The 23,734-nt window shown below is 54.2% G+C and overlaps 1 protein-coding gene across 1 annotated transcript in view; it reads left to right on the top strand.

The window, feature by feature from the left end:
- Positions 1-286: 286 nt before the first annotated feature.
- The window catches only part of LOC100079232 (protein argonaute-1), a 38,113-nt gene continuing 14,665 nt past the window's right edge, over positions 287-23,734 (top strand). Inside the window, 10 exon segments of the mRNA XM_029080834.2 lie at positions 287-406; positions 16,163-16,346; positions 17,469-17,589; positions 18,603-18,784; positions 19,435-19,571; positions 19,880-20,014; positions 20,243-20,330; positions 21,264-21,411; positions 21,532-21,651; positions 22,046-22,168. Of these exon segments, the coding sequence (XP_028936667.1) occupies positions 382-406; positions 16,163-16,346; positions 17,469-17,589; positions 18,603-18,784; positions 19,435-19,571; positions 19,880-20,014; positions 20,243-20,330; positions 21,264-21,411; positions 21,532-21,651; positions 22,046-22,168 (1,263 nt within the window). The 5' untranslated portion in view covers positions 287-381.

The following is a 23,734-nucleotide window of genomic DNA, read 5'->3' as shown; positions in this document are numbered from 1 at the left end:
GGTCTGCACAGAGGAGGCGCTGAACAAATACCACTGTTACGGGATGATGAATATGTGGAAATAGGAGGGTGCGAGCGGGCGGTCCCGGGCCGGAGGGGGTGGGAGCGAGGCGGCGTCGGTCCGGCAGGGGGCGCTGTGCGGGGAGGAGGGGCGCCCCCCCCCCCCCGGCCGCCCCTCCCCCAGCGTTGGCCTTTGTTGGTGGCGGGGGCCGGGCGCGCCTGCGCACTGGGGGCCAGCGGGGACTTAGCGGTCGGGGCTTGCGGGAGCTGATCTCGGGTTGGGGGGCGGGGGGGGGGAAACCGAGGCCGGAGCGGCGGGGGCCCCCCCACGCCCTAACGCCAGTCTCGGTCCGGCCTGCCTGACCATCCAGGGGTGTATGGGATGGAAGCGGGACCCTCGGGAGCAGGTGAGGTGGCGGGGGGAAGGGGGAGGGGGCCGTGCAACGGGGTGGGGAGAGCTGTGCGAAGCTCGGTGCGGAGCTCGGTGCGGTGCCGGACCGCCCCGGGGAACCATGCACGGAGAGCCGGGACGGGGCTGGGGGGGGGGGGGGTCAACAGGAGGCGGCCGGAGCGGAGCCTGGTGCAATATGGGCGGGGGGGGCCGTGTCTGGGGCGAAGGGGGAACCCGGAGGGACTGGTCGGGCCGGGCGCGATGAGATTATGCAATGTTCAACGTCGGGGTAATAATAATGTTGGTCTTCGTTCAGCGCTTACTATGTGCCCCGCACCCTTCTAAGCGCCGGGGGACAGACGGGGTCATCAGGTTGTCCCACGGGAGGCTCCCGGTCTTCATCCCCATTTGACGGAGGAGGGAACTGAGGCACCGAGAAGCGAAGTGACTTGCCCGAAAGTCACCCAGCTGACAGGTGGCGGAGCCGGGATTCGAACCCGTGACCTCTGACTCCCAAGCCCCGGTTCTTTCCACTGAGCCATGCTGCTTCTCTACTGTAGAGGTGTCAGTAGTGGGGGGGAGCTGGGGTGATAATAATAATAATGTTGGGATTTGTTAAGCGCTTATTTTGGGCAGAGCACTGTTCTCAGCGCTGGGGGACATACAGGGTCATCAGGTTGTCCCCCGTGAGGCTCACAGTCTTCATCCCCATTTTACAGAGGAGGGAACTGAGGCGCAGAGAAGTGAAGTGACTTACCCACGGTCACACGGCTGACAAGTGGCAGAGTCGGGATTCGAATCCGTGACCTCTGACTCCCAAGCCCCGGCTCTTTCCACTGAGCCACGCCGCTTCTCTATGGGGGGCTGTTTGGGGCTTGGTCTGGGGGCGCGGGGCGGGAACTCCCAGCAGGTGTCTGGGAGCTCCGGATGGGGGGGAGAGGTGATGGAGGGGTCTCCGCTCGCACACAGAAACTAATACTGATGGAGAATCAAAAGGCAAGGATCCCGGCTTTGGGGTCGGTGAGGGTTCGGGGGGGAGAAGAGTCCCAACTAAGCGTGATGGCGGAGAATGGATGAGAGGGACCGGAGGCCGGGCCGGCGGTGTCACCCCCGTGCATCCTGATGTTCCCCCCCTAACAACTGTCGGAGACTTTTGTGCATTCCCGCTTATAAAGAGTCAGCCCATCAGAGTTGTGGGGCTTGGAGTTGGGGGGCGGGAAGGTTCAGAGAGAGAGACAGCAGGGAACCGTGATGCCTGCTAGCAACAGCTGAGCTGGTCCGGGGGGAGGCCCTGGACAGCGGGAGGAAACTTGGGAGGGATGCAGATCTGGCTTCTACTGAGGAGGGTCTTGGGGGAGAGAGGAGAGGCAGAGCAGATGGACCCAGGGGCCCTGTCTCTGCAGCCCCCACCCCCCCAAGCCCCTCTCTCCCCCGAGGTGGGGCCCGCCGGCCGGAGCCCCCCTCCCCCGGCCAGGTTTAGGTCTGGTTTGATGGACTGATGGATAGGTGGGGGTGGAAAGAGCTGCGTCCCTTCTCCTTCACCACCCCCTTCCCTTCTCCCAGGTTTAGGGGTGGGGAAGGATGCTTGTGACCAGGAAGTTAGGGGAGGATTTGGTGACTGTCATGGTCTCCCCGAGAGATGAGGACCGGGGTGACTGTCCCCACCTCGTGTCCTCCTGCGTGGGGCCTTGGCCGTTCATTCGTTCATTGTCGTATTTATTGAGCGCTGACTGTGTGCAGAGCGCTGGACTAAGCGCTTGGAAAGACAGTTCGGCCACACGGACAATCCCTACCCAACAACGGGCTCACAATCTAGAAGAGCTACCCGTGGACAGGTGAGATCCACCTGCAGAGGAGAGGAGCAGTTGCACCTCTGGGCCTCCCTCCCTAGCCCCAGCGCCAGTGGACCGAGGTGCGTTGGAAAGTGTCAAGTTGGCTGAGGAGCTGGGCCAAAGTCTCCCTAACCCCTTCTGGTTTCCTGAACGTGTCTAGCCTAAACAGGGTTCCTCAGCCTCCACCTCCGTGGCGCCAGCTGTCGAGGGGAAGGGGGCAGGAGGGGCTACCCCTCCCGGTCCTCTCCCGGGGCCGACACCACCTCAGGAAGGATATGGGACAGCTCTGGATACGCTTCTCTCCCGGCCTGTGTCCTGCTCAGCTTGTGCTCCCTCAGAAGCTGGGTCCGTTCTCCTGGCCCGTGTCGGGGAAGAGGTGGGATGGGGAGCGTTTCCCAGGCCTCTCTAGGAAGGAGAGTGAAAAAGAGGGGGCTAGGGAGGTGCAGCGGGTGCAGGGGGCGGGTAAGTCCAAGTACAAAGGGTATTCCCTGCGAAACTTGTTCAGCTGTGGGAGCCGGTCAGGGGCTCTCTCCCTCCCCTGCCGGGTCTGGTCTTAAAACAAAACAAAACAAAACAAAAATCCCGTTTTCCTTTCTCCCCGCCACCTTCCAACTCCCCCCTTTATGCCACTGCCCGCATCCCAGGTCTGGAGCCGCCCCGCAGGCCCCCAGCTCCCCTCCCCCACGCTGTGCCGAGAGCTGAGATTCGCCAGCAAAGGAGCAGCTGTCAGGGGCACAGAACAATCCCTGCGACCTGCAGAGTGGCTCAGACAAAAGTGGGGGTCCTCGGGGGGCTAAATTCCCAGTGCTGTCGCCTCATCCCCACCACCAGCCGAGGGAGGGGGGAAAGTAAGAGGGTAGGAGGGCACCTTTGGACTCTCGGGGGGGAACGGACGACGTGCTTGCCATCATTTGTGGGGGCACACGGGGAGGGGAGAAGAATTTGTAGTTTTAATCGGCAGCAGCTAATTTTAGCCCAGAGACAGGCCGCCTGAGAGGAGTGGGTTGTGTGGGGCTGGAAGGGGGGACATTCGGGGGCTCATTCATTTAATCCTATTTGAGTTCTAACTATGTGCAGAGCACTGTCACGTGGGAGAATAAGATACAGTAGAGTTGGGAAACACATTCGTTGTCCATAAGGAGCTTACAGTCCTCTAGAGGAAGCCCCTCGAGATCTTTATCTTGCCCTCCTTCCTCCTTATGATAACTTCCCCAGCCTCCTCTTTCCCCAGAAAGGAGGCACACATGCCCTGCCCCCTCTCTCTCCTGCAGGAAACTGAGGTAGGGGTCTGAGGAATGACCCAGGAATCCTGGCTTCCAATTCAATGTGCCACTTTGGTACTTCTAGGCACTGGGGCTGCGTTATCCCCCTCCCCATCCCCTCTCCACTCCCACCTTTTCCGAAGGGTTTTGCAGGGTTTTGAAGGGGCCTGGGGAGTTGGGCTGGCACAAGGACCGGGATTGCTGACTGGCCAAGGAATAGACATAGGAAGCCGCCCCCCAGGCTCCCTCCCTGCCTCTGCAGACCTTCCCTCTCTATTCCCTTCTCTCTTAAGTCTGGAGAAGTGTCCTTGGCCTCCTACCGCAACTTGCGCCCTGTCTCAAGAGGGGAAGGATCCCAAAGGAACTTTGAAAATTTGCCTTTTTGCAGTGCAGCTCTCCTCCTCCCTTGGCAATCCACCTTATGTCAAAATTGACCCCTCCTCTCCCACTCCCTTCCGCTCCACTCGGCTCCCCGCTCTCCTGTCTCTCCTCCTTTAGTGTCCCTCCTCTCCCCAAGTGGTCTGGAGCGACAATTCTCTCCCACCTTGGTCTCACTACTTGGGGGCTGAATTGGGAGCTGTAAGGATGGGGCTGTCAGGACCTGCTGGCCTGTGTCTTCCACTTGCTGAAGGGGAGGTTGGTGGCCTCAGTTGCTCAGGGGAAAGTTGTAAGAGAGGCTACCCGGCCTTTCTAACCCTGGGCGTGTCACAGGCTGGGATCAAGTGTCACTGGCTTAGGGGTCTAGGTATCTTCTGGGTTCTGGCTTGGCCTCTTTAACTCTCCATCCTTTCTCCCTTGCCCTCTCCCTCCGTTCTCCCTCTCCCTCCTTTTTCCCTCTCCCTCCTTTTTCCCTCTCCCTCCTTTTTCCCTCTCCCTCCTTTCTCCCTCTCCGTCCTTTCTCCCTCTCCGTCCTTTCTCCCTCTCTTCCTCCTTCCTCTCTTTCCCTCTTCCTCCTTTCTTGCCCCTCTTTCTCTCTGAGAGATTGGGTCCTTCTTCCTGATTCTGGCCTGCTGTACTTGGGAGCTCATCCCTCCTCTTCCCCTCGCTCATTCTCTTCCCCTCCCTCCCCCTTTCTGTCTGCTCCCCTCCTGTCTGTCTCTAGGAAACCCGAGATGCCATGTGGTTCTCTGGACCAGGGCAGGTTTTTTCAAAGAGGCCAGAAGCAGGTTAGATCTGAACGTGTTTGAGGAGGGAGCTTCCTGACCCTGGGTCAGAAAGGCAGAGACTCGGACGGGAGGTTATTTATCTGGATTAGACCCTGGGTGAAGGTTTTCTTTAGCTTCTTTGGTTTCTCGGGCTCTTTCAACTCCCTGGCTCTCTCTCTCCACCAATTCTGAAAGTCTCCCTGGCCGGTGGACGTCCTGGGCGAGGAGGAAGAAGTTGAAGGTGGAGCTGGGGAGGAGATGAAGTGAGGGTTCCTATGGTTGCAGAGAGCTGAGCAGCCCATGGTGGGGAGGGGAGGTGTGCTGGTAGTGCTAGGGGGGTGGGGGCTGGCCCCAGCTAGGTAGACCTTGTCCAGAGCCAGGGCTTGGGCTGTTTGGGAATCTCCTTAGAGCCCCGACTCCTTTCTGGGGTGTGCTCTCAGTTGGCCCTGCGGGAGGCATTTCATCTCCAGATTTGCTGACAAGACTCTGCCACATTCATTTGATGCTGCTTGTGAAGCTCAAAATAGGGCCCTGACGTATGCCGTGGCAAACACTCGGGACGGCCCCACGCCGGTAGGCCCTGCACCCCTCACTTTCATTCATTCAATTGCATTTATTGACCGCATACTGTGTGCAAACCACTGTACGGAGTGCTTGGAAGAGTACGCTATAACAACAGACACATTCCTGCCCACAAGGAGCTCACAGTCTAGAGGGGGAGACAGACATTAATATAAATTAAAAAATAGACAAACAGGTAAATTACAGGTATATACATATGTGCTCACATTCCCAGCCTGCATCCATCCAGGTCATAGACGGCTCCACCGTCATTCTGGATTTAATAATAATAATAGTGATATTTGTTCAGCACTGTGCTAAGTGCTGGGATAAATATGATGCAGTCAGATCAGACACAGTCCCTGTCCCTGTCCTACTCTATAAGCTCATTGTGGGCAGGGAATGTGTCTCATATTGTTATATTGTACTCTCCCAAGCATTTAGTACAGTGCTTTGCACACAGCGCTCAATAAATACAATTGATGGGCAGATAGAGCTCACAGGATATGGTGGGGGGAACGAGATCAGGTATTTTGACTGTACTCTCATGGTGGACAGGGAATGTATCTGTTTACTGTTATATTGTATTTTCCTAAGCGCTGAGTACAGTGCTCTGTACACAGTAAGCACTCAGTAAATACGATTGACTAATCCCCATTTTACAGTTGAGGAAACGGAGGCCCTGAGAAGTCAAGTGACGTGCCCGAGGTCACACAGTAGGCAAGTGGTGAAGCCGGGATTTAGAGACTATGCTGTTTCCATTAGGCCTCACTGCTTACTGGCCCACTGGTCTACTTCCAACCATCTTCAAGGTTAATTGTGGTATTTGTTAAGTGTTTATTATGTGCCAAGGACTGTACTAAGCACTAGGATAAATATAAGATAATCAAGTCAGCACAGTTCCCTATCTCACATGGGGTTCACATTGTAAAGGGGAGAGGCAATAGGTATTGAATCCTACTGTTTCCCCTATTTGTAATTTGTTTTACTGTCTGACTCCCCCCATAAACTCTTAACTCCTGTGGACAGCGATTGCAGCTCTGTACACAGTAAGTCCTCAACGAATGCCACTGATTGATTGATCGAATCTCAGTTTTGGAGATGAGGAAACTGAGGCCCAGAAAAATGAAGTGACTTGAATCAGGCAGGTGGTGAAACCAGGATTAGAATTAGTCAGTCAGTGGTATTAGACTATAAGCTCCTGGTGGGCAGGAAACGCATCTTCCAACTCTGTTATTGTGTACTCTCCCACGAGTTTAGTCTAGTGTTCTGTGTGCAGCAAGCACTCAATAAATACCATGATTGATTACTGGGTGCAGAGCACTGTACTAAGCACTTGGGAGAGTACTGTGTAGATGGTAGACACTATCTCTGGCCACAAGGAGTTTAGAACCTAGGGATCCTAACGTCCAGGCCCATGCTTTTTCCACTAGATCCTCCTCACCTCCGCCAAACTAAGCTCTCTTCCCCCCTTCAAAGTCCTACTGAGAGCTCGCATCCTCCCGGAGACCTTCCCAGACTGAGCCGCCCTTTTCCTCTGCTCCTCCTCCCCTCCCCATCTCCCCTACTCCCTCCCTCTGCTCTACCCCCTTCCCCGCCCCACACAGCACTTGTGTATATTTGTACATATTTTTTATTCTATTTTATTAATGAGGTGTCTATAGCTATAATTCCATTTATCTATTTTGATGCTATTGATGCCTGTCTCCTTGTTGTCTTTCTCCCCCTTCTAGACTGGGAGCCCGTTGTTGGATAGGGATTGTCTGTTGCTGAATTGTACTTTCCAAGCGCTTAGTACAGTGCTCTGCACACAGTAAGCGCTCAATAAATATGATTGAATGAATCAGTGTTTTTCCTGGGGGTTGTCAGATCCTCCCCATCTTGGGGATTCATCACTTTTTATTTTCCAAATGAGCTTCATTTACATTCCCAACATTCTGGAGAGATAGGGAGGGTCCTGGAGGCCCAGGGAGGGTAAGTGACCTGACCGAGTTCACACAGCAGAGTGATGGAGGGGTTGGGAGTGTGGCCTGATGGAATGAGTGCAGACCTGAGAGTCAGGGACCCTGCGTTCCAATCCTAGCTCTGCTACTTATCCACTGTGACCTTGGACATCACTGAACTGTAAAATGGGAATTCAGTGCCCGTTCTCCCTCAGACTGTGACTCCTAGATGGGACAGGGACTGTGTCTAATCTATCTTATACCTACCACAGTGCTTGGCACATAGCGGGCACTTGTCTCCTGATTTTCGGTTCAGGGTTCTTTCCCCTGGATCTCTCTACTTCCCTAAAAATAAAGGGAGGGTGTGTGTGTCCCTATAAAGGCTGAGAGAGAGAGGAGGGGAGTGCCGGGGGGATAGGAAACAAGTGGATAAGGCCTGGCGAGATAAGCTCAAGCGCTTAGTACAGTGCTCTGCCACAGTAAGTGTTTAATAAATACCACTGATTGAAGTCACCTCCCCCATTGTCAAACAGAGTGGTGACTGTGGAGACCGGTTTGCCCAAAGAAGGCCATTCCTCCCAGTTGTCTCAGTGGTTATTTTGGGCCCGGGGGCTGCGAAATCAGACGCCAGGGAGACAGGTGTCTGTTGCTCAGGAGTCTTTGAGGAGGTGACGTGGGGACCGGATCGCTCACCTGGCACGGGGAAAAGGCTGAGGTCAGAGGCCCGGGAATCAAGAGTTGCAGTCAGGCCTAGGGAACGGGGTGCTCGAGTTCTTTGCTTCGCAGAGTTTTCTCTCCCATTCCTTTCTGTCCACTCCCAAAGGACTTGTGCTGCTCTGATGCAGGAGAGATGTCCATATTTGTGTCTGTGTCAGCGTTTGCATTTATCTGAGTGTGAGCGTGTGTTAGTGTTTGCATTTATCTGAGAGCCAGTGTTTGGATTTATCGGAGTGAGTGTGTCTGTGAGTGTTTGGATTTATCAGAGTGTCAGTCAGTGTTTGGATTTATCCGAGTGAGTGTGTGCGTGTCAGAGTTTGCATTTATCAGAGTGTGTGTGTTTTCGTTTTTCTGGGTGTCAGTGTTTGCATTTATCTGTGGGTGTGTCTGTGTGTCTGTAACTGTTTCAATTTATGAGTGTGTACCTGTCCTGACGTTTGCATTTATATGAGTGCGAGTGTGTTTCTGTCAGGGTTTGCATTTATCCGAGCGAGAGCGTGTGTACACGCGTGCGAATGCGTGCAGATTCCAGTTTCATTGTGATGACGGTGGCAACCTGCAGGTGGAAAGGAGGCAAAGGCTGCTTGCCAGGACTCTTGTCAGAGTGCTGTTCAGGTCACCCTGGTGCTGCCCTGCCCCATCTTTCCCAGAAAGCTCTAAGCCCACAGTGCCCTGTTTACCCTCCCCACGGTCCGAACACTTTAACTGAGGCAGAGGGAAAGAGGGACCCTGGAGGCCTGCCATCGTTCTGCATTAGGAAGTGTGGGACCGGGACTGAAGGGAATGCTGCGGGTGGGATGGGGGGGGTCCTTGTTCATCTTCTTTTCTCACACATCTGCCTCCGCCCTCCCTCCCCTGCTCTCCACGTGGCTCTGGCTTTGTGGTGGGCTTGCCCAACCGAGGCCCCCAGCCCCAGCCTCTCATCTGCATGACAAAGAGGGCCTGGGGGCTTTGCCATGGAGAAGCCAGATATGTGGAGGGGAGGGGGCAGGGAACTGGGTGGAACGCCCCTGTGTTCAGCCAGATTGGGGCCTGCTCAGCTCTCTGTCAGGACCCTCCCCTCCCTCCCACCTCTCCCTGGCGGCGGGGCCAGGGAGACAGGGAATGTCTGGAGCGACACAATGGCAGCTGGCCCTGGCTCTTTCCCCTGCAGGGGAGTGGGAGGGGGGCAGTGTCTTTGAAAGGCAGGGAAAGACCCCAAACCGCACAGCTTCTGTTTCTCTAGGCTGAAAACTACGGGGCAGACAGCGAGTGAGGAAGAGGCAGCCCCCCAGACCTTTCTTCTCACCCTGTCTTCTCTGTCCTTTTCCCCTTGGAGCTAAGAATGAGCTGGATTCATTCATTCAATCGTATTAGGTGCTTACTGTGTGCAGAGCACTCTACTAAGTGCTTGGGAAAGTACAATAGGGTAATAAAGAGTGACACTCCCTACCCACAACGTACTCACAGTCTAGAGGGCAACAGCATATTGGGCCAGGCCTATCTGAGTAGCAGAAGGAATCGATGATATTTATTGAGCCCTTACTGTGGGTGGAGCCCGGCAGTAAAATGCCCAGGGGAGAGTACAATGCAATGAAGTTGGTAGCTAGGATTCACTGCCCACCATGAGCCGACAGTCTAGAAGTTCCTGGGAGTGTTGCCTAGCAGGGGTGGCCTTTTGCAGGGATCTGGGAGGGTGAGGGGAGCCCTTGGAGGGGAAGCATCCAGAAGCAGCGTGGTCCAAGTGGAAGAGCCCAGGTCTGAGGACCCGAGTTCTAATTCTGCCTCTGCCACCTGCCTGTTTTGTGATCTCAGGCAAGTCCCTTAACTTCTCTATGCTTCAGTTTTCTCATCTGTGAAATGGGGATTCAGTATCTGTTCGCCCTCCCACTTACACTGTGAGCCCATCTGGGACAAGGACTGCATCCAACCGATCAACTTGTATCTGCCCCAATCAGTCGTATTTATTGAACATGTACTATGTGCAGAGCACTGTACTAAGTGCTTGGGAGGGCCCAATACAACAGAATTAGCAGACAGGTTCCCTGCCCATAATAAGTTTATAGTCTTGTGGAAGAGACAGATATTAATAATACTAAGCCTCAGGGCTTTGGATAGTGCTTGGCACATAGTAAGTGCTTAACAAACACCACAATTTTTATTATGTCATTATTATTATCTTATTTTTATGATTTCCCTCTGATCTCTTTCTCTCCAGCTTTCCTGCGTCTCCACTAAAGGCTCCACTATACCCCAGGCCATAAGAATAATACTACTAACAAAATGTAGCATGTTACACACTTATTATGTGCCAAGCACTGTAGTAAGCACTGGGGTAGATTCAAGCTAATCAGGTCCCACGTGGGGTTTACAGTCTAAGTAGGAGGAAGAAAAGGTATTTAATTCCCATTTTACAACTGAGGGAATGGAGTTACAGAGAAGTTAAGAGACTTGTCCAAGGTCAACACAGCAGACAGACAAGTGAAGGATCTGGAATTAGAACCCAGGATCTCTGATTCTCAGGCCCTTGCTCTTTCCACCTGGCCATACTGCTCTCCAGGATACCCATTGCAAAATAAATTTAGAACAAAATGCCCATCTTTTTAGGTGAGGTCCAGCCCCAGGAGATACTCAATCACAGCTCTTCCCAGAACAGGCTAGAGATTGCTCCTAAAGAGAACCAAGACGAAGAAAGTAGAGCTTGCATCCCGGAAGCATTGTGGTCTAGTAGAAAAAGCATGAGTCTGGGACTCAGAAGATCTGGGTTCTAGACCCGATCTGGCCTCTGGCCTGCCGTGTGATCTTGGACAAATCACTTCATCTCTCGTTGCCTCAGTTTCCAAATCTGGGGAAGACCTCCTAACCTCTCAGGGGATGGTGTAAGGATAAAGTGAGATGACCGATGTTTAAGTACTCTGGAGAAAGCACTGTTAAAAAATCAGGGGATATTACCTGTGATGCCTTAGTAATAATAATTATTAAGCTCTGGGAAAAAGTACATGGATGAAAACTAGGAAGGGTTCCTGGTCCTAAGGAGCTCACAATCTTAGGCTCTTTAAGATAATGGGGACTTTTTGCAAGGCTTACATTATACCAAAGCCTGAGATCATGTAATCATCATCTCTTTCCTGTAATTCCTCCCAGGACTGACTACCTTGCTTGGCCAAAAGTGTGTGTTTGTTTGTAAAGAGGTTTCAGGTTTGGGGGATGTGCTGCACAGAGTTTTTTGTTGAAATACTTCACTAATTTTTGTCCAAATTGCAGTGGACGTTTTCAGGAGGAACCTCTGCGGTGTGAAGTTTTTCATTTCTAACATTATGAGATGTCCTTGTTAAGAAACACAGCAGTTATTGGGGGCTGGGAAGGGGGGCTGAGGGCTGGCTGATCACTGACCCTCCCAGAGGGAAGTCACCCTCCCATCCCTTTTTTTTAATTTCTTTTTTTCCCCAGATCTTGCTCCTTCTCCCTGGCCCCAGCCTCACTCCGCCCCAAACTCAGTCTGAGCATAACTCCATAATTGTCCCCTTTTCCTCTTACTCCCCATTCCGGTTGTGGCTCTCCAGCCTGGACACACATACTGGGAAAGGGGAGCAAGAGCTCGTTTTCCCTTCCATGCCCCCTCCCCATTTAGATGGCCATGGAACAGCTGGCTTGGGCCTCTTGGGAGGGATGCGGGCAGCAGCTGGATTTCCTGTTCTGAACTTGGGGAGGGGTGGGAGTGTGTTTGTACCATTTCAATAGCCAGAGCCCTTAATTGAGAGCTAAGGAGTCAAATTCCCCCTATTTTGCTGCAATTGAAGCAGCGTGGTGTCGTGGATAGAGCACAGATTTGGAAGTAAGAAGGTCATGGGTTCTAATCCCAGCTCTGCCACTTGCCACTTGGGCAAGTTTCTTCACTCTTCTGTGCCTCAGTTCCCTCATCTGTAAAACGGGTATTGAGACCATGAGCTCCACTTGAGACTGGGACTGTGTCCAACCCGATTTGCTTGTATTCTCCCCAGCGCTTAGTACAAGTAGTCCGGCACATAGTAAGCACTTAACAGATGCTTAGTGGAAAGAGCCTGGGCTTGGGAGTCAGAGGTCGTGGGTTCTAATCCCGGCTCCGCCCCTTGGGCAAGTCATTTCACTTCTCTGTACCTCAGTTCCCTCATCTGGAAAATGGGGATTAAGACTGTGAGCCCCAATTGGGACAACCTGATGACCTTGTGTCTACCCCAGGGCTTAAAACAGTGCTTGGCACACAGTAAGCGCTTACCGAATACCATCGTTATTATTATTATTATTTCCCTCCCCCACCAGCCTTCCAGCCCCCGGAGGTTTAACCCCCTCCTGTCGTTGGAGTGGAGAGAGGAGAGGCCAAGGCGTGGGTGACAGCTGGGGGGTCCCAGTGGGGGGAGGCCTGGAAGGGAGGCAGCTGCCCCCTGCCCCTCCTCCTTGGCCGGGTGGGTGTCTGGCCGGGCCGGCTCCGCCTGTCACGTCTCGGGCTCCCGGGGCACAATGGCCAGTTGTGTGGACGGTCCCTCGCCCCCGCCCCCAGGGGAGGGGACAAGGATGGGGGAGGGGGCGGCCTGGCCTTCCTTTGTGTCGAACTCTGCCTGACCCCTCGCCCCCTCCCCTTCCTCCGGGGCTAGGGCTAAGGCCTGGGACCAGGGGATGGGGGCTGAGACTAATAATCATTATAATGATGATTAAAATATAATAATGATCATTAATAATAATACTTATGGTATTTGTTAAGCGCTTACTATATGCCAGGCACTGTAATAAGCGCGAGGGGAGATACAAGCAAATCGGTTTTGACACAGTTCCTGTCCCCCCATAGGGCTCACAGTCTTATTCCCCATTTTACCGATGAGGTAACTGAGGCACAGAGAAGTGAAGTGACTTGCTTAAGGTCACACAGCAGGCAAGTGGCCGAGCCGGGATCAGAATCCCCGACCTTCTGACTCCCAGGTTCATGCTCTATCCACCGCGCCATGCTGCTTCCCATATTGAGGTATTTATTAAGCGCTTACTATGTGCCAAACACGGTACTAAGCGCTGGGGTGGGTAGAAGCAAATCAGGTTGGACCCAGTCCCTGTCCCACGTGGGGCTTACAGTCTCAATCCCCATTTTACAGATGAAGGAACTGAGGCTGGATGCTGGGGCTGGGGGCTGGAACCAGGGACCGGATATTGGGGCTGGTTGGTGGTGGGCTGGTGCCACTGCCAAAGAAGGGAAATGAGGAGTCAGGAGGTCATGGGTTCTAATCGTGGCTCCTCCGCTTGTCTGCTGGGTGACCTTGGGCAGGTCACTTCACTTCTCAGAGCCTCAGTTACCTCATCTGTAAAATGGGATGCAAGACTGTGAGTCTCACCTGGGACAGGGACTGCGTCCAACCCAATTTGCTTGTGTCCACCCCAGCACTTACTACAGTGCCTGGCACATAGTAAGTGCTTGACAAATACCATTATTATTATTATCGGCTGCTGTGGGATGTTGGGCGAGTCACTTTCTTCTCAATTACCTCATCTGTAAAAATGGGGATGGATACTGGATAGGTGCCATTCTCTGCGCCTGAAAGGCGAGATGGCCCCGAGCGGGGGGCTTCCCAGGGGAAGGAGGGAGAGACAGGGGGCTTGGTTCCCAGAATCAGTGAACTGAGCCGCAAAGAGGCAGGGATGGAGGCCTGTCTGGGGGGTCTGTCTCCATTGTCTCTTTCCCCGGCCTTGTATGGATCCCAGTCACCATGTTAGCTCCCGGTGCATTTATTGCTTGAACTCTGGATGCCTGCGTGCCCTTGCGTTTGTCTCTCTGTGTGCATGTGCGTCCATATGAGCATCCCAGCGCCTGACAGATTTATGACTCTCTCTGCAGGTCCCAAGTGTCTGGCCTCTTGGACTAAAGTGAAATATATTAAAAAAAAAAACACACACAGGGAGAACAATGCAGCCTCAGAGCCCAACTGCTCCCCTCTGGTCCACCCCCCCGCCCATCCACCCCGGCCCCCCACCTCCCCCTTCCCCGGCTGGGCTGGGGGAAAGAAAGGAAGACAGAGCAGCCGGGGCCCTGGAGACGTGACCTAGAGTTCCCCTTCCCCATCTCCCAGAGGGGGCCTTCTCTTGGAGCCCGAATCGATACCCCTCCCTCCATTGTGCAGATGGGGGACAGAGCCGCTGCTCTGGGCAGGGCATGGGAGAGAAGAGAAAGGGAAATAGATAGCAGAGGTCTGAGCCTGATTCTTGACCCTGCCTGCCTTTCTCTCTTCCCTCCCCCTCCCCCAACTATCTGGGAATTCCCCCAGGATGGACGGCGGGGCGGGGGTGGGGGGGTGCAGAACGCAGATCTTTCCGTGCCTGGTGCTGGGGCCGGGCTAAAGTGAGGATGTCCATTTTTTGTTTGTCATATTGTGGAGGAGTGAGCAAAGTGGGCAGGAATCGTGTCTACCGAGAGAATAATAATAATCGTGGTATTTGTTAAGTGCTTACTATGTGCCAGACACTGTACTAAGCGCTGGGGTGGATACAAGGAAATCGGGTTGGGCACAGTCCCCGTCCCACATGGGGCTCACAGTCTCAATCCCCATTTTTACAGATGAGGTAACCGAGGCTCTGAGAAGTGAAGTGACTTGCCCAAGGTCACACAGCAGACAAGTGACTTCTTGATTCGCAGGCCTGTGCACTGTCCATTAAGCCGTGCAGCATGCCCCTGTGGTAAGAGCATGGGCCTGAGAATTAAAAGGACCTGAGTTCTAATCTCAGCTCTGCCACTTGTCTGCTGTGTGATCTAGGGCAAAAATCACTTCACTTTTCCGGGCCTCAGTTACCTCATCTGTAAAATGGGAAATAAGACTGTGATCCCCATGTGGGACATGGGCTGTGTCGAGCCTGATTAGCGTATATCTACCCCAGCGCTTAGTACAGTGCCTGACCCTTAGTAAGCGCTTAGCACTAAGCACTTAGCAAATACCATAAAAAAAATGTTGGAGCTGGCCGAGAGGGATCGATAAAGCGGCCTTTCTGTACCAACCCAGACATATTTCTTGTTAGTTCCTTCCACTTTCTGGTTCCCTCCCAACCAGTCTCTTCCCCTTTAAGGCCTCTCCTCTATCCTTCCCCCATCCCCAGGGGATTCCCCCCTCCCTCAGCTGTCTACCCTCTCCATTTTAGCTATCTATCCTCCCCACCCCACCCTCATTTTGCCTTTTCCAACAGGACCCTACCCCAATTGCCTTTTCCCAACTTTCCTTTCATTCAGTTGTATTTACTGAGCTCTTACTGTGTGCAGTACACTGTACTAAGTGCTTAGGTGAGTACAGTACAACAATAAGCAGACCCATTTCCTGCCCACAAAGAGCTTACAGTCTAGAAGGGGGAAGATAGACATCAATACAAATCCATAAATTACAGATATGAAAAATAAATTACAGATATATACATAAGTCCTTCCTGTCTCAGCTTTCCTCTACCCCTTTTCCGATCGCTAGCCCGTGGTCCACTCAGTGAAATGAATCAGTGGAACTGACATTGTGTCTGAGTCCCAGGTTTTTGCTGGTTGATTGAAAAACCCAGGTCAACCCCACTCTTCCTCCCTCACTCCTTACTTTGGTGGCCCTCTCTGGAAGGGCTGAGGGTCTTCAGTTTTGCCAGGAATGTGGATCTGCTCATCCCGAGATGGAGGGAGTAGGCTATGCATCCTTGCAAGTTCCATTCCGAGTCTGAGAGGTCTGGGTTGGGTTCATGTGGACTCCCAGACCCCCCACAACTCTCTGGAAGTTTGAATCAGAGGTCTCGGGGGTTTCAGCCCATTGTCCCGGGCACTATTTCACCAAGCATCCTGTTGACTGAGTGAACCAATGATTGACCTCAAAATGGCATTTTTTATGGTCTTATGAGTTAGGAGTCCTTTGACCTGCCAAGACTACATCCCCCATTAGGCCCTGGGGCAGTTGCTCTTGGTGAGTAATGCCTCCCAGAAAAGAGTTCAGTCCTTCTCCTGGTTTGACCCAGGCTATTTTCCAGTCTGCTTTAGTGTTCCCTGGGGACTCTAGAGTAAATCAGAACTCAGATTTCTGGCCCACGCAAGTCTCTAAAAAAGTGTGGGAAACTTTTTTTTCTTTCATTCTAAGAGGAAATGGGCATCCCTTGCAGCAAGAGGGATTGAAGTTAAACATCTGGATCAAAAGGGCAGGAGACACAGAACTACGGGAGGCTTCTTCCTCCCAAAAACCTCTGGTGCAGGGAGCCCCTATCTGAGAGAGCTGGGTGAGGGGGCAGATGGCAGGCCCAGTGACCTCAGGGATCTTGACCTTGATCTGATGTTAGCATGTTTTATCCTTTCTCTCTTTCCATAGCTGCTGGCACCTACCTGCCTCCCCTGCAGCAGGTGTTCCAGGCCCCGCGCCGGCCCGGGATAGGTACCGTAGGGAAGCCCATCAAACTTCTGGCCAACTACTTTGAGGTGGACATCCCCAAGATTGACGTCTACCATTATGAGGTGGACATCAAGCCAGACAAGTGTCCTCGCAGAGTCAACAGGTAAGGCAAGTATTCTGGCCCCTCCCCTTCAGTCCCTTCCCGCTAGAAGGTCTCTCTCCTTCCCCCCACAACCAATCCTCCTAATTTTACCCTACAGCAAGCCTCACGTCTTCTGGGGTGAGGAAAAAGGTGAAGAGTACCAGATCAAAATTAAGATATGAGGGTCCCATGCCCAGTATCAATAAATTAATCATATTTATTGAACGTTTACTGTGTGCAGAGTACTATACTGAGAATTTGGGAGAGTACAAAATAGCAGAGTTGGTAGAAACATTCCCTTCCCACAATGAGCATCAGTTAATGATAGAGAAGGAACATGGCCTAATGAATAGAACAAATGCCTGGGTGTCAGAAGGACCCGGGGTTCTAATCCTGGCCCCGGCACTTGTCTGCTGTGTGAACTTGGGCAAGTCCCTTAACTTCTCGGTGCCTCAGTAACCTCATCTGTAAAATGGGGATTAAGACTGCAAGCCCCACTGGAACAACCTGATCACTTTGTATCCCTCCCAGTGCTTAGAACAGTGCTTTGCACATAATGCTTAACGAATACCATTATTATTATTAAAGGGAGAGTCAGGGGGAAGAACAGGGTTTGGATGGGAAGATGAGGAATTCTGTTACAGACATGTTACGTTTGAGCTGAGGGTAGGATATTCAAATAGAGATGTCCTGAAGGCCGGAGGAAATACAAGACTGCAGAGAAGAAGAAAGATCAGGGCTAGAGATGGAGATTTGAGAATCACATCCACGTGGAGATGGTAGTTGAATCCGTGGGAGTGAATAAGTTCTCCAAGGGAGCGGGTATAGATGGAGAATAGAAGGGGACCTAGAACTGAGCCTTGAGGGACTCCCACAGGTGGGATGTAGATATATCCATGGCATCATTTGAAATAGTCTGTAAGAATCTCGGCATAAGTAGCCTTATCCCGGGGGTCCGGGAAGGATCAGGAACCCAGTCAAGGTCTGCCTCCTCTTCCCCGACTCATGCATCCCGACTTCTCCCCAGGCGCAGAGGCAGGGACCTGGACGAACCGACCCTCCGAGGGCCCTTCTAGCCTGAGGATTCTATGAGCTCCTTTCTCCCTCTCTCCCCTCTTCTCCCCCGCACCCCCCGAACTGCAGGGAGGTGGTGGAATACATGGTGCAGCACTTCAAGCCACAGATCTTCGGCGACCGGAAGCCGGTGTACGATGGGAAGAAGAACATCTACACGGTCACGGCGTTGCCCATCGGCAATGAGAGGGTGAGGGGCCTGGAGAGGTCTCGGGATTGGGGAGGTTTGGAGATGAAAAAACCACAGCTGGATTTTGGTTTTGTGTGGCTCAGAGTGTGAAAGGTCCCACCTCCCTCCTGCACTCTTCTAACCTCCAAATAAAGAAAGCATATTAAGGAGAACCTGCTTTGCAGCAGGTGGGATTAAGGGTAGTCTGGAAAAGACCTGGTAATGAGGAGAGGGAGATGCTGGAATAGAAATCAGGGAAGGAAGTTGAAGTGTCTCCTTCTCTGGAGCTCGAGAGACTCCCCCATTCCATTCCTGGGGGTTGGGGCTCCTCCACATGGCTGCTCTGTGACCTTGGCAAGTCACTTCACCTCTCTGGGCCTCAGTTTCCTTGTCTGTAAAATGGGGATTAAATACCTGTTCTCTCTCCCCCATAGGCTGTGTGGGGACACAGTGTGGGGAACCCCGTGTGGGACACAGATTGTATCTGATCTGATTATTTTGTAGCTACCTCTGGGTTTGGCACAGAGAAAGTACTGAAAAAGTTCCACAGTTATAATTTATTATTATGGGACTATCCTGCCTGAAGGCAGGGGAATGTTCGGGATGGCCCTGGGAAGGCCTGCTAGCTCAAGACAGTAACGTTTGCATTGGATCAGGGAACATCTTTTGGGGTTTAGGGGGGCGAGAGAACAAGACAAGAAGCAGTGTGGTCTAATGGATAGAGCACGGGCCTGCGTGTCAGAAGGACCTGGGAACTAATCCCGGCTCTGCCGCTTATCTGCTATGTTAACTTGGGCAAGTCACTTACCTTCTCTGTGCCTCAATTCCTTCGTCTGTAAAATGGGGATTTAGACTGCAAGCGCCATGTGGGACATGGATTCTGCCCAACACGATTAGCTTATATTTACCCCAGCGCTTAATACTGTGCCTGGTACATAGTAAGCGCTTAACAAATACTATTAAAAAAAAGAGAGCTTGGTGGAAGTGCCTAGGGGCAGGCAGGAGCCTGATGCTTGGTGTGGTGTCTCCGGCAGGTGGATTTTGAGGTGACGATCCCAGGGGAGGGGAAGGACCGGATCTTCAAGGTCTCCATCAAATGGATGGCCATCGTCAGTTGGCGTATGCTGCATGAGGCGCTGGTCAGTGGCCAGATCCCCGTCCCCCTCGAGTCTGTGCAGGCTTTGGACGTTGCCATGCGCCACCTGGCATCCATGAGGTACTCGGGGCGGGGGGAAGGGGTACCCGAGGAAGGCCCTGTTGGGTGCCCTGGGGTGGGGAAGAGGTAGGCCAGAGATGGGGGATCTAGTTTGGGAGTCTGGCACGCCATCCTTGCAGTTAAGTAGAGGTGTTTACTACCTGCCCTCTCCTGGGTTCTCCAGCCCCGATTGCATGTGGGAAATGCATTCCAGTTCCCCACTGGGTTTCTCTCGGAAAACAAAATCTCTGCTCCATTTTCACTGCATAGGTCCTTACTGATCCCCTACAGGTGTTGGGAGTCCATGGTATGGATGGGAGATGGGGGTAGGGAGATGGCTTCAGCCATGGACCCAAGCACCCAGGCGGGAGAGGGAGACCCGGGTATGGGGTGAGAAGGGAACCTGGATTACTGCACCTGCTGTACAGATGGGGAAATTGAGGCCCAGAGAGGGTAAGCGACTGCCCAAGGTCCTACAGTAGGTTGGAGTGGAGCAGAGTTGACTCACGGCACGGAGTGCTCTCTCTACTAATTGCTATCAGAGTTCTAGGCTCCCGTTCTCTGCCGGGCCTGTGAGTATCCGCACGGCTGGGCTGGAGATCAGAGCGGGTGCTGAGCGACTCTGTGGCCGCCCCCTCCCTCCCACATATGCATGTTGCCCGTGCTGACAGGTACACACCCGTGGGCCGCTCCTTCTTCTCACCCCCCGAGGGCTACTACCATCCGCTGGGTGGAGGCCGTGAGGTCTGGTTCGGCTTTCACCAGTCCGTTCGCCCAGCCATGTGGAAGATGATGTTGAACATCGATGGTGAGAGGGCCCGGCGGGGTTGGGGCAGTCGGCTCTTACCCGGGGGGCGGACGGAGCGGCGGGCTTCGACAGAGAGAAGGGCATCTCTCCTCTGCCATCTTTCCTCCCCTTTCCCCTGACCTTCAGGTCAACGTCCTCTCTCTTCCCTCTTTCTTCCCGGATCCCTTCCCCCGACCCGGTCCCCAGGTGGAGGGGCTCCTCCCCATTTTCACCCCCTTCACCCCAGCCAGAAAGTGCCGGGGGTCGGGGGGAGCCGTGGAACAAACTCCAGAGCCTATCCTGACCCCCGCCGGGGCCCCCGCCCCCAGTCTCGGCCACGGCCTTCTATAAGGCGCAGCCAGTGATCGAGTTCATGTGTGAGGTGCTGGACATCCGGAACATTGACGAGCAGCCCAAGCCTCTGACTGACTCCCAGCGTGTCCGCTTCACCAAGGAGATCAAAGGTGATGGGAAGTCTGGGCTGGACACAGCCCCAGGTTGGGGGCCGGGGGAGGAAAGCAGGGAGGCCGTCTCTCCCCACGGGGTTAAAGGACCCCTTTCCCGCCACCCCTCCGACTCCCTTCCGGGGCGCCGGGGATGGTGGGGAGCGGGCGGCAGCCAGCGGATCCACCTTCCCGGGCGCTTCCCCCTCTTGGAGCCGCCTAAATTCCTCCCGCCCCTGGCCCCACTAGGCCTGAAGGTAGAGGTGACGCACTGTGGGCAGATGAAGCGGAAATATCGAGTGTGTAACGTCACCCGCCGGCCTGCCAGCCACCAGACGTAAGCGAGGAGCGGGCGGGGCCCTGGCTCGGACCCTGGGAGGGAGCTTCCTGAGCCCTTCTGTAGCTGGGAAAGTGGGCCGGGGGGCGGCCAGGGGAGAGGGGGTACCTGGGGGCTCAGACGGCTCCCCTGGGGGGAGAGGGGGTGTTGACAGATTCAATCCCCAGGTGACTCATCCCTTCCCTGAGGGCCCCAGAGATGGGGTCCAGTGGGGCAGTGGGGGTCCGCCCCAGGCTTAGTGTGAGTCCAGATTGGAGTGGAAATTTAAATTGTCTAACCAGGGGAGTCTCTCCTATCCCTTCCCTTCTCCCCCGCCCTCCCCCACCGAGCCCTTCCAGCCGCCTTGATATCCCATGTGGACCTTCCAGCCTCCCAATCTCCCCTCAGGGCTCAGCTCAGCCTGGGGCGGGTGCCCTCCTCCCCTTCCCATCCCGGGCCGGCTCAGCAGCCTCAGCGCTATCCAGGCCCGGGGCCCTTGTCCTTTCACCTCCCCGCCCCACCGTTCTCCTGCCCTCACCCCTCTCCAGCCTCCAGCTTCCGATCCCCCACCCCCCTGCCTGTCCTGAGCTTGTCTCTGCCCGCCCATCTCCCTTTGTTCTCCAGGCTTTCTCTGTGCCACCCACCCACTGCCTTCCACTCATCCCTGTGCTCTTTCAGTGTGGTGGCAGCTAGGGGAGGGTGAGGGTGTTACTTCCTTCTAGGAGCTACTCGCAGGAAGAGGCAATCTCCCCCACCTCCCATGCCCTCTCTTTGCCTCCCCTTCCACACCCCAACGTGGTGTCCCCTCAGCTTCTCCAGTTGGGGCAGGGTTAGACGCTCTCTTCCCGGGAGTGGGCTTCCTCGGTGAGAAAGTCTGTGGAGGGGCCGGGGGGCAGTGGGGAGGGGCTGGCCGGGGCTGTGGTTCCCTTCCCTGTACCTCTTCTCCCCCTCCAGTTTCCCCCTTCAGTTAGAGAGTGGGCAGACTGTGGAGTGCACAGTGGCACAGTACTTCAAGCAGAAATACAACCTGCAGCTCAAGTATCCCCACCTACCGTGTCTTCAGGTGGGCCAGGAGCAGAAACACACCTACCTGCCCCTGGAGGTGAGCCCTCGTGCTCGGACCCCGCCCTACGCCCTCTCCCCTCGGGGGGGGGGGGGGGGGGGGCCCGTGGGGCCGGCCGTGGGGTTCCCACCCCGTTTAATGTGTGGGCCCGGCGCCCAGGTCTGTAACATTGTGGCAGGACAGCGCTGCATCAAGAAATTGACGGACAATCAGACGTCGACCATGATCAAGGCGACAGCGAGGTCTGCGCCGGACAGGCAGGAAGAGATCAGCCGTCTGGTGGGTGGGGGAGGTGGGGGATCTCGAGTGCCCCGGGGCGGGTGAGGGTGGGGGCGGCTTGGGGAGGGAGGAGGCGGTGTGACGAGGGTCCGGATCTGAGCTCCGGGAACCCTGGGTTCGATGTCCAGCGGCACCCCTCTCGTGGTGCCCCGCTGGACCCCCATCACTCAGGTACCCTGCTTCCTCCCACCAGAGTCTGATGCAGCAGACCCCCACACAGTCCTCTCCCTCCCCGCTGCACAGAGTCCCTGAGAAACCTAAATGCGAGTCGGGGAGGCAGAGAGTTTTAGGCCCTCGACCTGATTTCTCCCCAGCTGCCCGATTTCTCCAGGGGCCTCCGGTGACCGGGTGGTGCCCGGCTGTGGTGACTCCCCTTTTTCCGTCTCCCTCTCAGATGAAGAATGCCAGCTACAACCTGGACCCCTACATCCAGGAGTTTGGGATCAAGGTGAAGGACGATATGACGGAGGTGACGGGCCGGGTGCTGCCAGCGCCGATCCTGCAGTATGGGGGCCGGGTGAGTGGGCGGCTCTACGTGAGCGGGGGTGGGAGGGCGTAAGGAGGGACGGGGCAAAGGGGCTGCTGGGGGCAAGGGGCTGCCAAAGGCCGGTGCTGCTGGGAGCCGCAGCTTGCATCAGAGCAGTGGGAGGCCCACAGTGGCCGGGAGGAAGGTTTTGTCAACCAAACAGTGCATTTTGTTGATCACCTACAGCGTGCCGAGCACTAAGAACTAAGGACTTGGGAAAGTGCAGTATAATTATCAATCAGTGGTATTTATTGAGCTCTTACGGTGGGCAAAGCACTGTCCTGAGAGCTTGGGAGTGGAAATAACAATAGTGTAGGTAAACATGATCCCTGCCCGCAAGGAATCGGCATGGCCTAGAGGAGAGAACCCGGGCCTGGAAATTGGAAGGACCTAGTTTCTAATCCCGGCTCCACCGCTTGTCTGCTCTGTGACCTTGGGCAAGTCACTTCACTTCTCTGTGCATCAGTCACCTCACCTGTCAAATGGGGATTAAGATAGTGAGCCCCATGTGGGACAGGGACCTTTCCAACCTGATTATTCTGTATCGACCCCAGTACTTAGAATGGAGCCTGGCACAGAATAAGTGCTTAGCAAATACAATTAAAAAAAAAATAGGGAGCTTCCAGGCTGGAGAGGGAAGCAGCATTGCCTCAGTGGCAAGAGCTTGGGCTGGGGAGTCAGGACGTGGGTTCTAATTTCGGCTCCACCACTTGTCTGCTGTGTTACCTTGGGTAAGTCACTTAATTTCTCTGTTCCTCAATTACCTCATCTGTAAAATGGGGATTAAGACTGTGAGCCCACGTGGGACAACCCAATCACCTTCTATCTACCCCGGTGCTTAGAACAGTGCTAGACACATAGTAAGCGCTTAATAAATACTATAATTATTATTATTAGAGGGAGACAGGCATTAAATAATTTACAGTTGGATATCTACAGAAATACTGTAGGGCCGGGGTGAAAAATCAAAGAGCTTAAGGGTTACAGACACAAGTGCTTTGGTGATGCAGAAGGGAGGGCAGATGGGGAAGTGACACAGAAGGTAAGTGTAGGTAGGGGAACCGAGAGCTTAATCAGGGTGGGCTTCTTGGAGGAGATTGTGATTTGAGAAGGGCTTTGAAGATGGAGAGAGTAGTGGTCTGTCAGATACTAAGGGAGAGGGCATTCTAGACCAGAGGGAGGACGTGAGGACGTAGACAAGGGGTTGGCGATGAGATAGATGAGATCAAGTGATAGATGAGATCGAGTTGGCTTGAAAGGAGTGTAGTATGCCAGCTGGGTTGTAGCAAGAAATCAGCGAGGTAAGATAGGAGCCGAGTGGGGGCCTAAAGCCATTGTTGAGGAGCTTCCGTTTCGATGCCGAGGTGGGGGGCCATCAGCGGACATGATCCCAGCTTTCAGGGATCTAACAGTCTAGCAGGGAATTTACTAAACTAAATCCCAGATATTGATATCCTCTGTAATTATCCCCCTGCATTGCCCTCCGGTCTGAGCTCAGGGTTCTGGTAGGAGGCAGTGGGACCTGCAGCAGGGGGAGGAGAGAATCTGGTCTCTGGT

This window comes from Ornithorhynchus anatinus, chromosome 16 (genome assembly GCF_004115215.2).
Source record: "Ornithorhynchus anatinus isolate Pmale09 chromosome 16, mOrnAna1.pri.v4, whole genome shotgun sequence".
In the NCBI taxonomy this organism is placed as follows: Eukaryota; Metazoa; Chordata; class Mammalia; order Monotremata; family Ornithorhynchidae; genus Ornithorhynchus; species Ornithorhynchus anatinus.
The sequence above is the reverse complement of the archived record's forward strand: the minus strand, read 5'-3'. Positions and strand labels throughout refer to the sequence as shown.